Here is a 14,250-nt window from a genome sequence, read left to right as displayed (position 1 = left end):
GGCGCCGGTCTGGTCCTGCAGCGAGGGCAGGCCTCGGCGGGGGAAGCCGAGGGTCTACCTCTCAGGTCCTCACCGGCTAGGCAGGGGGCTAAAGGAGGAGGGTCTGTGACAGATGTGCTCAGGGGTTTGCTCTTCCCAGGGCTGGAGACCTGGAGCTGGCGCCGCCCTGCAGGGGGTGCAGGAGAGGACGCAGCTGAAACAGGGTTTGGGCTGAGCGAAGTGGCCGGAGCAATTGGGCCGTCCCCAAATTGAAAAGGTGGACCGCGCTGCCTAGAAGTGGAGAATCGTAGAATACTGGACCTGGGGGAGGGGGCGCGACCCTTTGTCCCTTTAGCCCCATCCTCGCACTGCATCCCATTGCCGAGAGGTGGTGAGTGGAGAGCTTGAGCAACATGCCAGGTGCGCCCAGGGAACAAAGGGGGAGAGCTGGCCAGACTTGGACTATAGATAATCACGTCTGTGTAGGACTCTTCTAGCCAGGGCCCGCAGTCAATGGCCTGCAAGGCAAGGGCGCTCGCCCCCCCCCCCCCCGTGCTAAACAGTTACCTGGGGGAGGGAAGAAAATATTAGAATTTTAATTTCGGATAAGAAAGAAGCTGGGCTTTTTAAAATACTTAATATTTAGGTTGGTGTGAGAAGGCCACAGTACAGAGTCGACCTGTGCCTTGTTAGCTGAGTGGTTTTAACAAAACTAATGCTCACAGAATGGACTCGTGGCTGCAAAAGATTCCTGAAAAGAGAGCAGAGATTGAAGACGATGCTAACACTTGTCAGCCCCTGTTCCCAGTGACATCAGTGACTGGCTCAACAGATCTGACGAACTCAATAGCATTGCTCGTAGAAGGTATTAAATCTTTTTTTTTTTTTTTAACCGAAAACAAAAAGAGGGATTTTGTTCTTTTAAATATTATAGTTGTTCAAATATTGTTTCTCTCATCTTTATTTTTTAAAAGTTTATTTGTTTATTTATTTGATAAAGACAGAGACAGTGTGAGTGGGGGAGGGGCAGAGAGAGAGAATCCCAAGCCAGCTCCCAGCTGCCAGCACAGAGCCTGATGCGGGGCTTGAGCTCATGAAACTGTGAGATCATGACCTGAGCTGAAACCAAGAGTCAGGTGCTTAACTGAGCCACCCAGATGCCCCTGTTTATCTCATCTTTAGATGAGTTTAGATAACTCTGCTTTTGCATGGTTATGTAATGAACATAGGTTATTTGGGAACAAATTAAGAGCTCTGGCTCGGATGTGTTATGTTTTAGGTGCCTATTGGCCATCCGAATGGCAAATATATATATGTGATGTTTGCTCAAAAATATTTTACTTATGGGGTTCATGATAAAAGTTTTCTAGATGAGGGGTCAGGAGCCCAGTGGGAAAGGCATATTTACTCCAGGGCAATGATTAGGATTTGTCCAAACTTGCTAAATTGGTGCCTGGCTGAACACAAGCTGATGACAAATAAGAGACTCCATGGAAACACTGTCACAGGATGAGCCCAAGACTGTCACCCAGGGCAGGGGCCAGAGCTTGGACTGTCCTAGCTTGGGGACAAAAAGAGCTGGCATCACGGGATCCCTGTGGTCAGGCACAGTCTGTCCCCTTCTCACCCACTCTGGGTGACCTCACCCAGACACGTGGCTTGGTGACTCCCTGTCCTGTCTTTGAACCGCGAGACATAAGGACCCAAGCGTCAGCCCAAAGTGGCACCTCCACTTTGACAGTAAATGGACACCTCCCACTTCATGTGTCCAGGCCAGAGCTCTTGATTTGTGCCTGGATCTGCTTTTCTGTGGGTGTTTCTCATTTCAGTAAGTGACACTGCCATCATCTAGCCGTTCAGGCCAAAACTTGCGGGTGGCTTTCTCTCACTCTGTCCTCCTGTTCCATGCACCTGATCCATCAGCAAATGCTCTTGACTTTCTGCACAAAATGTGTCCAGAATTCCACCACTGCTCCCTCCCCCCTGGTCTAGCTGGGTGCAATAGCCCCTTCATCTTCAGAGCCTCCGAACATATTGCTTTTAAACCCAAAGCCCTTACCTCCGCCTTCCCAGGACTTAGCCCCTGGCTACTTCTTTGCTTTTATTTCTTCTCCCCTTGCTCACTTTTTTTTAACCACAGGCACCTCTTCTGCAGTCCTAACTTCCCAAGCATGTGCTTTACAAATCACGGGGACTTTGACTGGAGGTCAGGTGTCCCCAGCCATCCCGAACCTAACATTCTTTGTCAGTATCTTCTCTCTCGGCTTTTATTAAAAAAAATTTTTTTTTAAATGTTTGTTTATTTTTGAGAGCGAGAGAGACAGAGGGCAAGCGGGGGCGGACAGAGAGAGAAGTAGACACAGAATCTGAAGCAGTCTCCGGGCTCTGAGCTGTCAGCACAGAGCCTGATGCGGGGCCTGAACTCACAAACCGTGAGATCATGATCTGAGCCGATGTCAGACGCTCGACCAACTGAGTCACCCAGGTGCCCCTAAAAAAAGTTTTAAGAAAAAATGTTTAAAGTTTATTATTATTTTTTTTTTTACTAATCTCTACACCCAACGTGGAGCTCGAACTCCCAACCCTGAAATCAAGAGTCACATGCTCTTTGTGCTAAACCAGCCAGGCACCCCCCTGTCCTGGCCTTTAATCCTCATGGCAGGGATTCACCTGACAATAGAATTAATCCTTTATTTCCAGTTTCCTGGGGCCTCCAGTAGCAAATTATCACAAACTCGGTGGCTTAAAACAACAGAAATTAATGTTCTCACAGTGCTGGAGACCAGAAGTCCGAAATCAGTTTCGCTGAGCCCAAAGCAAAGGCTGCGCTCCCTCTGGAGGCTCTAGAGGAGAATCAGTTCCCTTCCTCTTCCAGCTTCTTCTGTTTTAAATTGCAGCAAGAACCCCCACATAATATAAATTTACCATCCTCACCATTTTTAAGCGTGCGTTTCAGTAGTGCTAAGTTAGTCAAGCTGTTGCGAAACAGATCTCCAAAACTTTTATAAATCTGAAACTGTGACCGTTAAACAGAAGCATGGTGGGGGCGGGGTCCTCTCGCTCTCGCCGAGTCCCCGGGGGCCACCATTCTACCTTCTGTTTCTAGGAATTAGACCGCTTTAGATACCTCATGTGAGTGGAATCATCCAGTATTTGTCTTATGACAGGCTTATTTCATGTAGCATCATGCTCTCCAGGCTCATCCATGTTGCAGACTGAATAATATTCCATTGTATAGATATACACGTGTTTTTATCCACTCCTCCGTTGATGGATTTCGGGGTTGCTTCCGCCTCTTGGCTGTTGTGAATAATGCGGCCATGACCATGGCTGTGCAATATCTGAGTCCCTGATTTCAGTTCTTTTGGATGTATATCCAGAGGTGGGAATGCTGGGTCCTATGGTAGTTCTAATTAAAAAAAAATTTTTTTTTAATGTTATTTTTGAGAGAGAGAGAGAGGTAGAGACGGAGCGTGAGCAGGTGAGGGGCAGAGACAGAGGGAGACACAGAATCTGAAGCGGGCTGCAGGCTCTGAGCTGTCTGCACGGAGCCCGATGCCGGGCCCTAACCCACAGACTGTGAGCTCATGACCTGAGCCGGAGTCGGACACTTAACCACAGGCCCCCCCTGTGGGCCTACCTTCTAAAAGAGGGCATCCTGGGTCTTGGGCTCCACAAGGTATCACCTCCTACCTAGCTCCCAAAGCTCCCATAAAGGCATTTTTACCCATGAATGGCTGCCAAATATTTGTTTCTGTGGGGGGATGTGGATTCTGCCACCTTGCTGATGCCCCCTCTCTGTTGTTTTCTCTTCTTGTAGTGTTCTTGTTTTTTAACCATTTTCTTTTTTTTTGTTGTAAGTTTATTTATTTATTTTGAGAGAGAAAGCACAAATCAGGGAGGTGCAGAGAGAGAGAGGAGAGAGAGAATCCCAAGCAGGCTCTAGAGGCGCTATTAGCTCAGAGCCCAACATGGGGCTCGAACCCACGAGCCGAGAGATCATGACCTGAGCTGAAGTCAGACGCTTAACCGACTGAGCCACCCAGGTGCCCCACTTCTTGTAGTGTTTTTGTCTGGTTTTGGTGCCAGGGCAATGCTGGCCTCTTAGAATAAACTTGGAAATGCTCCCTCCTCTTCAGCTTTTTTTTTGGGAGGGAGAGTTTCAGGAGGATAGGTGTTAATTCTTTAAATGTTTGGTAGAATTTACCAGTGAAGCCATCTGGTCTTGGGCTTTTCTTTGTTGGGAGAATTTTGACGACTGATTCAGTCTCCTTGCTTGTTATTAGTCTTTTCACATTTTCTATTTATTCGTGATTCAGTCTTGCTTTGTTGTGTGTTTTTAGGAATTTATATATTTCCTCTGGGTTGTCCAGTTTATTGGCATACAGTTTGTCTAAATTCTTATAAGGATACTTAAAAAAAATTTTTTTAATGTTTATTTTTGAGAGAGGGAGAGACAGAACAAGCAGGGGAGGGGCAGAGAGAGAGGGAGACACAGAATCAGAAGCGGACTCCAGGGACGCCTGGGTGGCTCAGTCAGTTGAGCGTCCGACTTCGGCTCAGTTCATGATCTCATAGTTTGTGAGTTCGAGCCCTGCGTCGGGCTCTGGGCTGACACCTCAGACCCTGGAGCCTGCTTCGGATTCTGTGTCTCCCTCTCTCTCTGCCCCTCCCCCACTCATTCTGTGTCTCTCTCTGTCTCAGAAATAAATAAACATAAAAAAAAAAAAAAAAAAAGAGGCGGGCTCCAGGCTCCAAGCTGTCTGCACAGAGCCCAACCTGGGGCTTGAACCCACAAACTGTGAGATCATGACCTGAGCCGAAGTCGGATGCTTAACTGACTGAGCCACCCAGGCGCCCCTAGGATACTTGTGATGGCATTTAGGGCCAACCAGGGTAATCTGTCCACTTCATGACCCTTAACTGAATCACATCTGCAAAGACTCTTTTTGCATATAAGGTAAATGTCATGGGCTGAATTATATCTCTGCAAAATTCATATGTTGAAGTCCTACCCCCAGTACCTCAGAATGTGACTGCATTTGAAGATAGAGCCTTGCAAGAGGCAATTAGGTTGAAATGAGGTTATTAGAATGGGCTCTGATCCAATCTGACTGGTGTCCTTAGGAGAAGAGGCGATCACGAACAGATAGGCCCAGAGCGAACACCATGTGAAGATACAGGGAGGAGAACAAACAGAGAGAGGTCTCAGAAGAAGCCAGCCCTGCGGGCACCTTGATCTTGAACTTCTGGTCTCCAGAACCATGAGAAAACACATTTCTGCTGTTTAGGCCACTTAGTCTGTAGTACTTGGCCGTGGCAGCCTGAGCAGAGGAGGGCAGTGATATTCACAAGGGTCCAGGGATTAGGACCTGGATGTCTTTGGGGCTATGATCAGCCCGACACATTCACTTGCCATCTCTCTACCTGGGTGTATAACTAATGAAAGCAAGGAGTTTATGTATTTTGTTCTTTTTTAAGTTTATGGATTTATTTTTTGACGAAGAGCGCAAGCGGGGGAGGGACAGAGAGAGGGGGAGAGACAGAATCCCAAGCAGGCTCCGTGGTGTCAGTGCAGAGCCCCACGCAGGGGCTCGACCTCATGAACCATGAGATCATGACCTGAGCTGAAATCAAGAGTCGGTCGCTTAACTGACTGAGTCACCCAGGTGCTCCTGTATTTTGTTCTGAAAACAGTGTTTAAGGGGCGCCTGGGTGGCTCGGTCTGTTGAGCGTCCGACTTCGGCTCAGGTCATGATCTCACAGTTCTAGGATTCAAGCCCCGCGTCCGGGGCTGTGCTGACGGCTCAGAGCCTGGAGCCTGCTTCGGATTCTGTGTCTCCCTCTCTCTCTGCCCCTCCCCTGCTCGCGCTCTGGCTTTCTCTGTCTCTCAAACATAAATAAATAAACGTTAAAAGAAAAACCAGTGTTCATCCTCAGGGAGTTAACACGCTGGTGTGCGGAGTCAGGTAGTGAACAAAAGAAGTGTAATACGTGGTCTGTCACATGGCGACGGGTGCTCTGGAGAAAAGGCAGGGACAGGTGAGGGAGGAGGGTACCGTTTGTAATGTTAGAAACGGAGACTGAGAAGGACCTTCTGAGAAGGTGACACTGGAGTCACTGAGGGAGGCGAGGGAGCCAAGCACGTTGACAGCAGAGGGAAGAACGCTCCGGGCAGGGCAGGAGAGACAGCAGATGTAGAGGCCTGCGGGGTGGGGGTGGGGGGGGGGGCGGGGGCTGCTCCCTACAAGGGAGAGAGAGAGCCAGGGTAAGTGCATGGCCTGGCAGAGGGCCAGGTAGAAGGGCGCGTGGTCAGAACAGCCGGGACAGGGGCGCCTGGGTGGCTCGGTCGGTTAAGCGTCCGACTTCGGCTCAGGTCATGATCTCGCGGTCTGTGAGTTCGAGCCCCTGCATCGGGCTCTGTGCTGACAGCTCAGAGCCTGGAGCCTGTTTCCGATTCTGTGTCTCCCTCTCTCTCTGCCCCTCCCTTGTTCATGCTCTGTCTCTCTCTGTCCCAAAAATAAATAAACGTTGAAAAAAAAATTTAAAAAAAAAAAGAGTTGGATGTGTTAGTCTGGAGCCCAGGGGAGAGATCTGTGCTGAAGGTGTCACTCTGGGAGTCGCCAATGCAGGGGTGGTGTTTAAAGCCATCAGCTATGAGAAACCAAAGCAGGGAGACTGATGGGCTGAATGCTGGGACTGGCAGACTTTCAGAGGCCAGAGAGTTGAGAGGGGACCGGCAAGGGATATTGAGATTTTTTTGTTTTAAAGTTATTTATTTGTTTATTTATTGGGATGGGGGGAGAGGGAAATCCCAAGCAGGCTCCACACCCAGCGCAGAGTCTGATATGGGGCTTGAACCCACAAATCACCAGACCATGACCTGAGGCCAGTGGGACGGCTAGTCAACTGAGCTACCCAGGCACCCCAGCAAGGGGTATTTTTGTTGAACGAGTAAGTGAGTGAGTGAGTGAGTGAGTGAGTCTCCTTTGTCGCCACTCTTGGGTGAGTTGTGTCATCCCTCACGGACTGTCACAGCGGTCCCCTTGTGGGTCTCCATGAACCCACCCCTCCCCCCTTTCCTCCCCTCCCCGCTCCCTCCAGGCACTCCAGCTGTCCTGACCCTCCTCCCTGCTCTTCCTGCTGAATTGCTTTTTGCGCTCCTCTGTCCTCTGGGACATCCTCCCAGAGCATCACCCCACCGCCTTCTCTTTCCATCCGACCCCCTCCTGGCACTGCTCGCACAGACACCCACACTCCCAACAGACAGCTCCCTCGCCGCCCTTCTGACCTAGGGGTATGCCCACCGGCCAGGGGGTTGGCTCTAGGATGGACGGAGGGAGGCCTGAAGCCACGTGGGCCCTGGGACGTGGAATCGGTGGTTTGGGGGGGAGATTCTGGAATCTGACACGCAGGGCGTGCTCCAAAGGGGAGTTGTGGGCTCCACGTGGGCGTGTTCCCGTGGGCCGTGTGGGTGAATGGCTCTTCCTTTGAGGGGATGTTTCAGAGGGAAACGCTTCTGGTTTTTCTTAGGTGGGGCCGTATCTCCCTTGTCTGCGTGGCTGTTCACCAAGGCCGAGGGTTTGGTCTGGACACAGGGTCATTTTTGTTTTCTCCACCCCTTCGGCTGCACCCTCAGCATCTGGAGGCCACCCACTAGGCCCTGTGCTCCAGCTCTTGGGCCTAAGGGGGAGGCCTGGGGAAGGTGTGGCTGGGTGGGTGAGCCACCTCCTCAGGGGAGACCTCCGGGAGTGGGCATGTGTGGGGCCGGCTGGCCATGCTTCCCCTATAAAGGGGCTTTATTGTTAAAAGGCAGATTCAATTTGGAGAAGGATGGATCTGCCAGGAGCCAAGGGCAGGTGATTTTTGGTAAATAGCACTCCCAAATACACCTCGAAGAGTGGAAGTTCCTTCCGTCCCTGGGGCAGATGAGACCGTACAGAGGAGGCCGTGATACCGTTTCCTTCAAAAGGTTTTCACTTATTAGGCTTTTCTGAAGCAGTTAATTCTCTTTTCTTATTTAAAGGAAAAAAAATATGTTTCATCCGGAGTTATACCCAAGTGAGTAAAATGAATTTTCTGCTGGGGATATAGCTCCCCACATCAGGAAAAAAAAAAATTTTTTTTTTTTTTTTAATTAACCACGCAAATAAAACGAAGAGAGCATCAACAATCAAAAACAGCCCCCAGGGGCGCCTGGGTGGCGCAGTCGGTTAAGCGTCCGACTTCAGCCAGGTCACGATCTCGCGGTCCGTGAGTTCGAGCCCCGCGTCAGGCTCTGGGCTGATGGCTCAGAGCCTGGAGCCTGTTTCCCATTCTGTGTCTCCCTCTCTCTCTGGCCCTCCCCCGTTCATGCTCTGTCTCTCTCTCTGTCCCAAAAATAAATAAACGTTGAAAAAAAAAAAAAACAAAAAAACAGCCCCCAAATATCCAGGACAAAAAATAAAATATTTATTGATCTATCACAGCGAGACACAAAGAGATGGGCGGGGCAGGGGCGGGAAATGCTCTGAAATACAGTGGCTCGAGGGAGGGCTGGGGGTTACAGTACTGCATGGGGGGGACCCAGGTTGGGGAGGAGATTCCTGCTGCCCCAGCTGGCACAGCTCCTCACACCCTGGGTGCTCAGGCCCCATCGTAGGGGGGTGGGGTGGGGTGTGGAGGGGTGGAGGCAGGACACAGGCCGCCGGGACAGGTTAACCAGGTTGACGGTGGGGGCGCCCAGCCAGCTAGTGGTGCGGGGCGGTCAACTGGGGACAAGGATGGATGGACGGATGGACAGACGGGTGGATGGATTCCACAAGAGCAAGAGGGCTATTCCCGATGGCGGGGGGCGGGGGCGGGGTGTTCCCATCCGAAGGGGTCCCAGCCACGGGGAATAGGTGGGAGACGAGGGGGCCAAGAGGTGGTATGACCGAATCCAGCTTGAGGCTTTTGGTGCTTGGGTACCAACTGGACCGCAGCCGAGGTGGGGGGAGAGGTTCTGGTGGGCAGGGGGAGATGGGGCTGCCCAGGAAGTGTCTGCACCATCTTCAGAGGAGCCCCGGGGAGGGGGTCCCCGAGGGGCTGCCCTTCCCTCCTCCCTCCCCCCCCAGGAAGATGAGAGCACCAGCATGTAGCACCAAGTTCCCCTGGAGATGGAGAGCGTATGGAGGGGGGAGCTCCTGGGTGGGAAGGGGGTGGGGGCAGGGGGCCGAGCCCACCCGCCCCTGGCCTCTGAAGTAAGGGGCTTCCTGGGGCCCACCTGGCCACCACTCTTGTGTCCTTGCTTTGTGGATTTCCGAGGCCACCCAGCCTGGCCTGTCCCCTCCCGGGGCGGGGACTGGGGAAGGGGAGTGGGGGAGGGATCACAAGGGGTTTACATTCTCCACCAAGCAGTAGCACCAACGTTGATGAGGTCGCGAGTCAGCGGTCCTGGGAAGCTCACTTTCTCTTCCGGCCACAGGATTTCCCCAGGCAGGCCCCACCTGGGTGGGAGGAGGCACGCGTGACCGTCCGGCCCCCTCTGGGTCCCGCTCAAGCCCCTGCCCACTCGGACCAGCTCCGAGCTGTTCTTACACCCACATCACCGAAATGGGGAACAGAGGCTCCAAAGCCATGAGAAGTCTGGCCACCACCTCCCGCCAGACTCTGAGCCGTCACATTGCACAAACTCCTTGTGGGCAGCTGGGTGGGAGCAGGGATAGCGATGCAATCAAGACTCAGAGAGGGGAAGGGACCTGGCCTGGACCAGGTCTCTATCTTCTGAGTCTACTGTATTTGAGAAGCCTTTAGCCAGCAGCTCTGAGCAGTCCCCATAAGGGAAAGGAGGGGAAGGGACAGCTGACAGAGTCTGGAGGAGACGGTCCTCCTAAACGTGAGGGTGCATCAGATGAACAGGCTCAGAGAAAGGGAGAGCTCGTAGCGGCTGAGCTGGGACACACACTCAGGACTCCTGCCCCCTCCAGGGGACCGTCTGATGGGCAAGCCTTGTTTTAAGCCACTGAGGCACCACGGTCTGCCAGTAGGGCCTGGAGCTCGACGTGGCTCCTACCGCCACCTGGTGGCAGCGGGCAGCCGAGCGGGACCAGGACAGGCTTCTCTCTGTGAAGCTCACGCTGGGGGCTTAGAAAACAGTGTGACAGGGCCACAGGCATCAAATAGTGCCTGACGGAGAGCTGGGTACCCTGGACAGGGTCAGGCTGGTCTTGCCTCTGCCTCCTCCTGCCCTGGCCTCAGCTGCCTCCTCTGTGTAGTGGGGATGCAGGGGAATGTGCAGCCTGAACACACACGGGAGTGGAGCTGGGCTTCTTTGGGTCTCCTTTGGGCACTGCTGGGAGGTGCCTTTGGGGGTGCTGATCATGACCGCCCCCCGCACTCCCAGAGGCACGTCTGCATCGTTGAGCGAGGGTGTGGCTCTGGGCCGGGCGATGGCCTCTGTACATCCTGCCCAGCTAGGGGCACCTTGGGTCCCCCACCCACCCCTCAAATTCCCTGACTCTAGGGTCTATTGTCCCGCTTTCTCTCTTTCCTTCCCTGTTCCTCCGAGTTCTTCCCTTCCCCACATCCCTTCTCTTTTCCTTGGCTCCTCCGGGTGGGGGTGGGCAGCAGGGAGCGAAAAACTGCCAGGGCTGGCTTGGGGTGAGCCCGGGGGATCCGGGCCCACTCTTAGCTCTGAGTGTGCATGTCGGAGGTAGACGCAGGGATGGGGGGTGGGCGTCCAGCTCCCCCCAGCCTCTCCATACCCTGCTAGGTCTAGTCCAAATGTGCTCCCCTCTCCTAGGCTGATGGACCCCAGCCCCCTGCCTCTGTCTGCCCCTGCCTACTCTGCCCTGTCCCCAGGGGCTGAGTCTCTACTCACCTTGGTATCCTAGGGCTCCCAGGGCCCCTCCAAAGGGCTTGGGAGGTTTGCCTGTGGAGGGGAGGGGGCCAGGCTTTCCTGCTTCTCCTAGAACCTTACGTTGTACCAGGCCTCTACCCTGTCTCGGGAGGTTCTGAAGGCCTTCCTGCCCCCAGCCTGCCCTGCAGTCCCACCAGCCTGACCTGTGCTGTCCAGTTATGCTCCTTGTGGATGGCATCCCACCTGTGGAGGTCTGAGCAGCTAGGAGGGCGCCCCCGCCCTGAGTCAGACCCTGGCCATGCTGACTGCCCCATCTAACACGCCCTAGGCTTTGGCCTCCCTGACCACCTACTTGAACGGACCTTGTTTCTCCCCTTACACACTTCCTTTCCTTTTCTCTGGGACCTTGTCCGTCTCTCCAGTTACACCAGAGACGGGGTGGGGTGGGAGTGGGGTGTTGACCAGGTCTCTATCTCACTCCTGGTGTCCCATCAAATGCCAGGCTGGGAGCCCCAGGAATGGGATCACTGCCCCCATTCTTACATCCCAGGGCTGAATTTTCTCGGCACCAGAGGGCCAGCCCGAGGCCGTGGCCACCATAGCATGGAGTACCCCGACTCCATGAAAGTAACTAGGGCCCTGCCCGAAGCGGGGCTCCTCCTTATTGCAGACTCACTGCCAATTCCCAGGCCCCCAGCTCCACCACCTGTGGGGCAGGGAGAGGGGCTGTGAGTACGTCTGCTTCCGGGGAGCCCGCCAAGCCTTTCCGGACAGTGTGGGCCCCACCCGAGAGGGCCAAGTTCTGAGCCTGGGTGTCAGGAGCCCGGGGCTCTGCCTCCCTCGGTGTGTGACCTTGGGCGAGTCCCTCCCACTGTCTGAACCTCAGTTTGCCTCATCTGGGACACGGGGCTTTGGAAAAGCTGATGCTCCCTGGCCCTTGCAAGGGAGGTGGAGAGGACTGAGGGGAGGCCCTGTTTCGTGTGATGGAGGTCATGGGTCTGCCCCCGGGGCCTGGCCCTTCTGAGCAGATGGCGTGGGGGAGTTGACAGGAAGGGGCCCGGGGACAGGGAGGCTGGGTGTACCTGGGTAAATGGGAGACAGTCCAAAGCCCGGTCTTGCCGCAACTCCTGTGGGAGGGGTTTGAGGTTGGTGTCGGGCAGGCCCTGCTCCAGCCGCTGGGCCTACTGCCTCTCTGCCCAGGACCACCCCCTCCCCCTGCGTGCCCCTCACTGGCTGAGCCGCTTTCTTTACAAACCTTGTCTCCAGCCCCGTAGCCCCAGCTCATCAGCCTGGTGTCTGTCCCCCACAGTGTACCCCCTGACCCTGAGGCCTGCCCCGTTGCCCAGGATGTTCCCTTTCCTGGACTATCCTCCCTCTCTCTCTCTCTCTCTCTCTCTCTCCCCCTCTCTCTCTGCCCCCCGTGTCTTTGTGCGAGATGCAGCTCCAGGGGTCCCCCGGCCGCTATCCAGACAGGCCTCCTCTAGGCCCTGGGCAGAGCTGAGGATTTCACAGAGAGATGGATGGCCCCTGCCTCCAACTGGGAATGGCCTGGTGGCCCCTAGGACACCTCCAAGGCCAGTGGCACCTGCAGGTGGACAGGGGTCAGGACCACACACGATTTAAGGGGTGCCGAGCACCCTCTCTGGGTTCTGGGGGCAAGAACAGGCCTGCAGGGCTATTGTGAGCAGGACTGAGGCCTGAGTTGGGGTGGGGACAGGGGACGGGGGTGGGGTGGGGTGCGAAGCAACCTGACACCTGGGCAGAGGGGAGGGCAGGAGAGAAACTCACCATACTTGGCCGCTTTAGCAGCTGCAGCTGGGGACACACCTGGGGAGACACGGGGTATGTGGGCTCAGGAACAGCAGGGCCCTCCCCGAGTCATGTCCCCTCCTGACCCGCTCGCCCCGCTTACCATCTGCCCGCCGACTCATCCGCCCTGCCGCCCTCCCTTATCCATCCCTCTTCCCAAAAGTCTTTAGTAAGCCGGCTCGGATAGGGGGACACAACGGATGACCCACGGAAGAGGGAAATGTCAACACGAGGCCCGCCACGGTGGCAGAGATTTTGGGGAAAAAAAAAAAAAATTCCCTCCTGACTTTGCTTTCCTTCTCTGGAAAATGGGCACAACCATCATTGTCTTGATGTACTCCCACTTAAAGTGGTCTGGGAGGCTGATGGAAGAGAGGGAGGGGAGGGGGCGCCCAACTGCAAGAGGGTGTTTGCTGAAGGTCCCCCAAATGCTGCAGGCCAGCCTGAGGCAGGTGCGTGGGGTGGGAAAGAAGGTCAGTCTCTGTGTGTCTCTCTCTCATACACACACACACACACACACACACACACGCCCCATGCACGCTCTGATTCCAGAGCAGCCACTCACCTCCAAAGCCCCCAACCCCTGGGATGGCTCCGCCAGCTCCGAGCCCCCCAACTCCCAGGGCTCCGGCTCCCCCGAGGCCTGTGGAGAGAGCTGCGTGTTCAAATCCCGATGGTGGGAATAGCTGGTCTGTCTGCAGACAGTGGGGTTCTCATCCTTGGACCCACGTGGAGCCTGAGCTCCTGGGGCCTCGAAGGGCTGGGCCCTGGGGAGACGATGCCTCTGAGGGCCCCGGGGGCGGGTCAGGGACTATGTGCTCCATGGTGCACCGTCAGAGGCCTCCCCGCCCCAAACCCCAGGGCCTGGGGGCCACCCCCACCTCCAACCAGCACTCACCAAACTGGGCAGCTTTGGCAGCAGCAGCTGAGGCAGCAGGTCCGGCTCCTGGGGACAGAGGAGGAGGTCAGAGTGAGGGACTCTCTACTGGTCAGCATTCCTCCCTGCCCAGCCTTTCCTGGGCTTTTTAAATTTTTTTTTTTAATTTTTTAATGTTTCTATTTATTTTTGAAGGAGAGAGAGAGAGACAGAGCATGAGCAGGGGAGGAGCAGAGAGAGAGGGAGACACAGAATTCGAAGCAGGCTCCAGGCTCTAAGCCGTCAGCACAGAGCCCGACGCGGGGCTCGAACTCCCGAACCGCGATATCATGACCTGAGCCGAAGTCGGACGCTTAACCGACCGAGCCACCCAGGCGTCCCACCTGTCCTGGGCTTTTGACTCACCTACCACACCGCCTGGGACACCTACTCCGCCAAGAGCCCCCACCCCTGCAGCTCCTGTGGAGAGATGATGGAAAGTCAGCACCCCAATTTCTGCAGGACGAGGTCTCCCTGCCCCGGGGATGCTAGGCAGAGCAGAAGGGTGGCCAAAGTCACGTGACCCAGCGGAAGGAGCCTCGGTATGGGTCCTGGCTCTGTCCTGACCAATCGGGCAAGGGGGGGACCCCTTTGAGCCTTGGCCCACCCATTTTGTCTCCTTCCCGGACAGCTGGTGCTGGGAGCCAGAGGTGGCCACAGCGGTGGCTACGAGCTGCGGAGGGCACAAGACGCGTCTCGGGTCCTGCCCATCCTGTGTTCAAATTCT

The 14,250-nt window shown here is 55.0% G+C and overlaps 1 protein-coding gene across 1 annotated transcript in view; it reads right to left on the bottom strand.

Annotated features, from left to right (window-relative positions):
- Positions 1 to 8,474: 8,474 nt before the first annotated feature.
- The window catches only part of ELN (elastin), a 30,932-nt gene continuing 25,156 nt past the window's right edge, over positions 8,475 to 14,250 (bottom strand). The window contains exons 28-33 of the mRNA XM_047089482.1: positions 13,890 to 13,943; positions 13,506 to 13,553; positions 13,173 to 13,262; positions 12,587 to 12,625; positions 11,881 to 11,925; positions 8,475 to 9,446 (exon numbers count right to left, since the gene is read on the bottom strand). Of these exons, the coding sequence (XP_046945438.1) occupies positions 9,403 to 9,446; positions 11,881 to 11,925; positions 12,587 to 12,625; positions 13,173 to 13,262; positions 13,506 to 13,553; positions 13,890 to 13,943 (320 nt within the window). The 3' untranslated portion in view covers positions 8,475 to 9,402. The remainder of the gene's footprint in view (positions 9,447 to 11,880; positions 11,926 to 12,586; positions 12,626 to 13,172; positions 13,263 to 13,505; positions 13,554 to 13,889; positions 13,944 to 14,250) is intronic.

Source organism: Lynx rufus, unplaced genomic scaffold (assembly GCF_022079265.1).
Source record: "Lynx rufus isolate CCGP_SWC_20201006 ecotype Redwood Valley unplaced genomic scaffold, mLynRuf1.p SCAF_27, whole genome shotgun sequence".
NCBI classification, from domain to species: domain Eukaryota; kingdom Metazoa; phylum Chordata; class Mammalia; order Carnivora; family Felidae; genus Lynx; species Lynx rufus.
The sequence above is the reverse complement of the archived record's forward strand: the minus strand, read 5'-3'. Positions and strand labels throughout refer to the sequence as shown.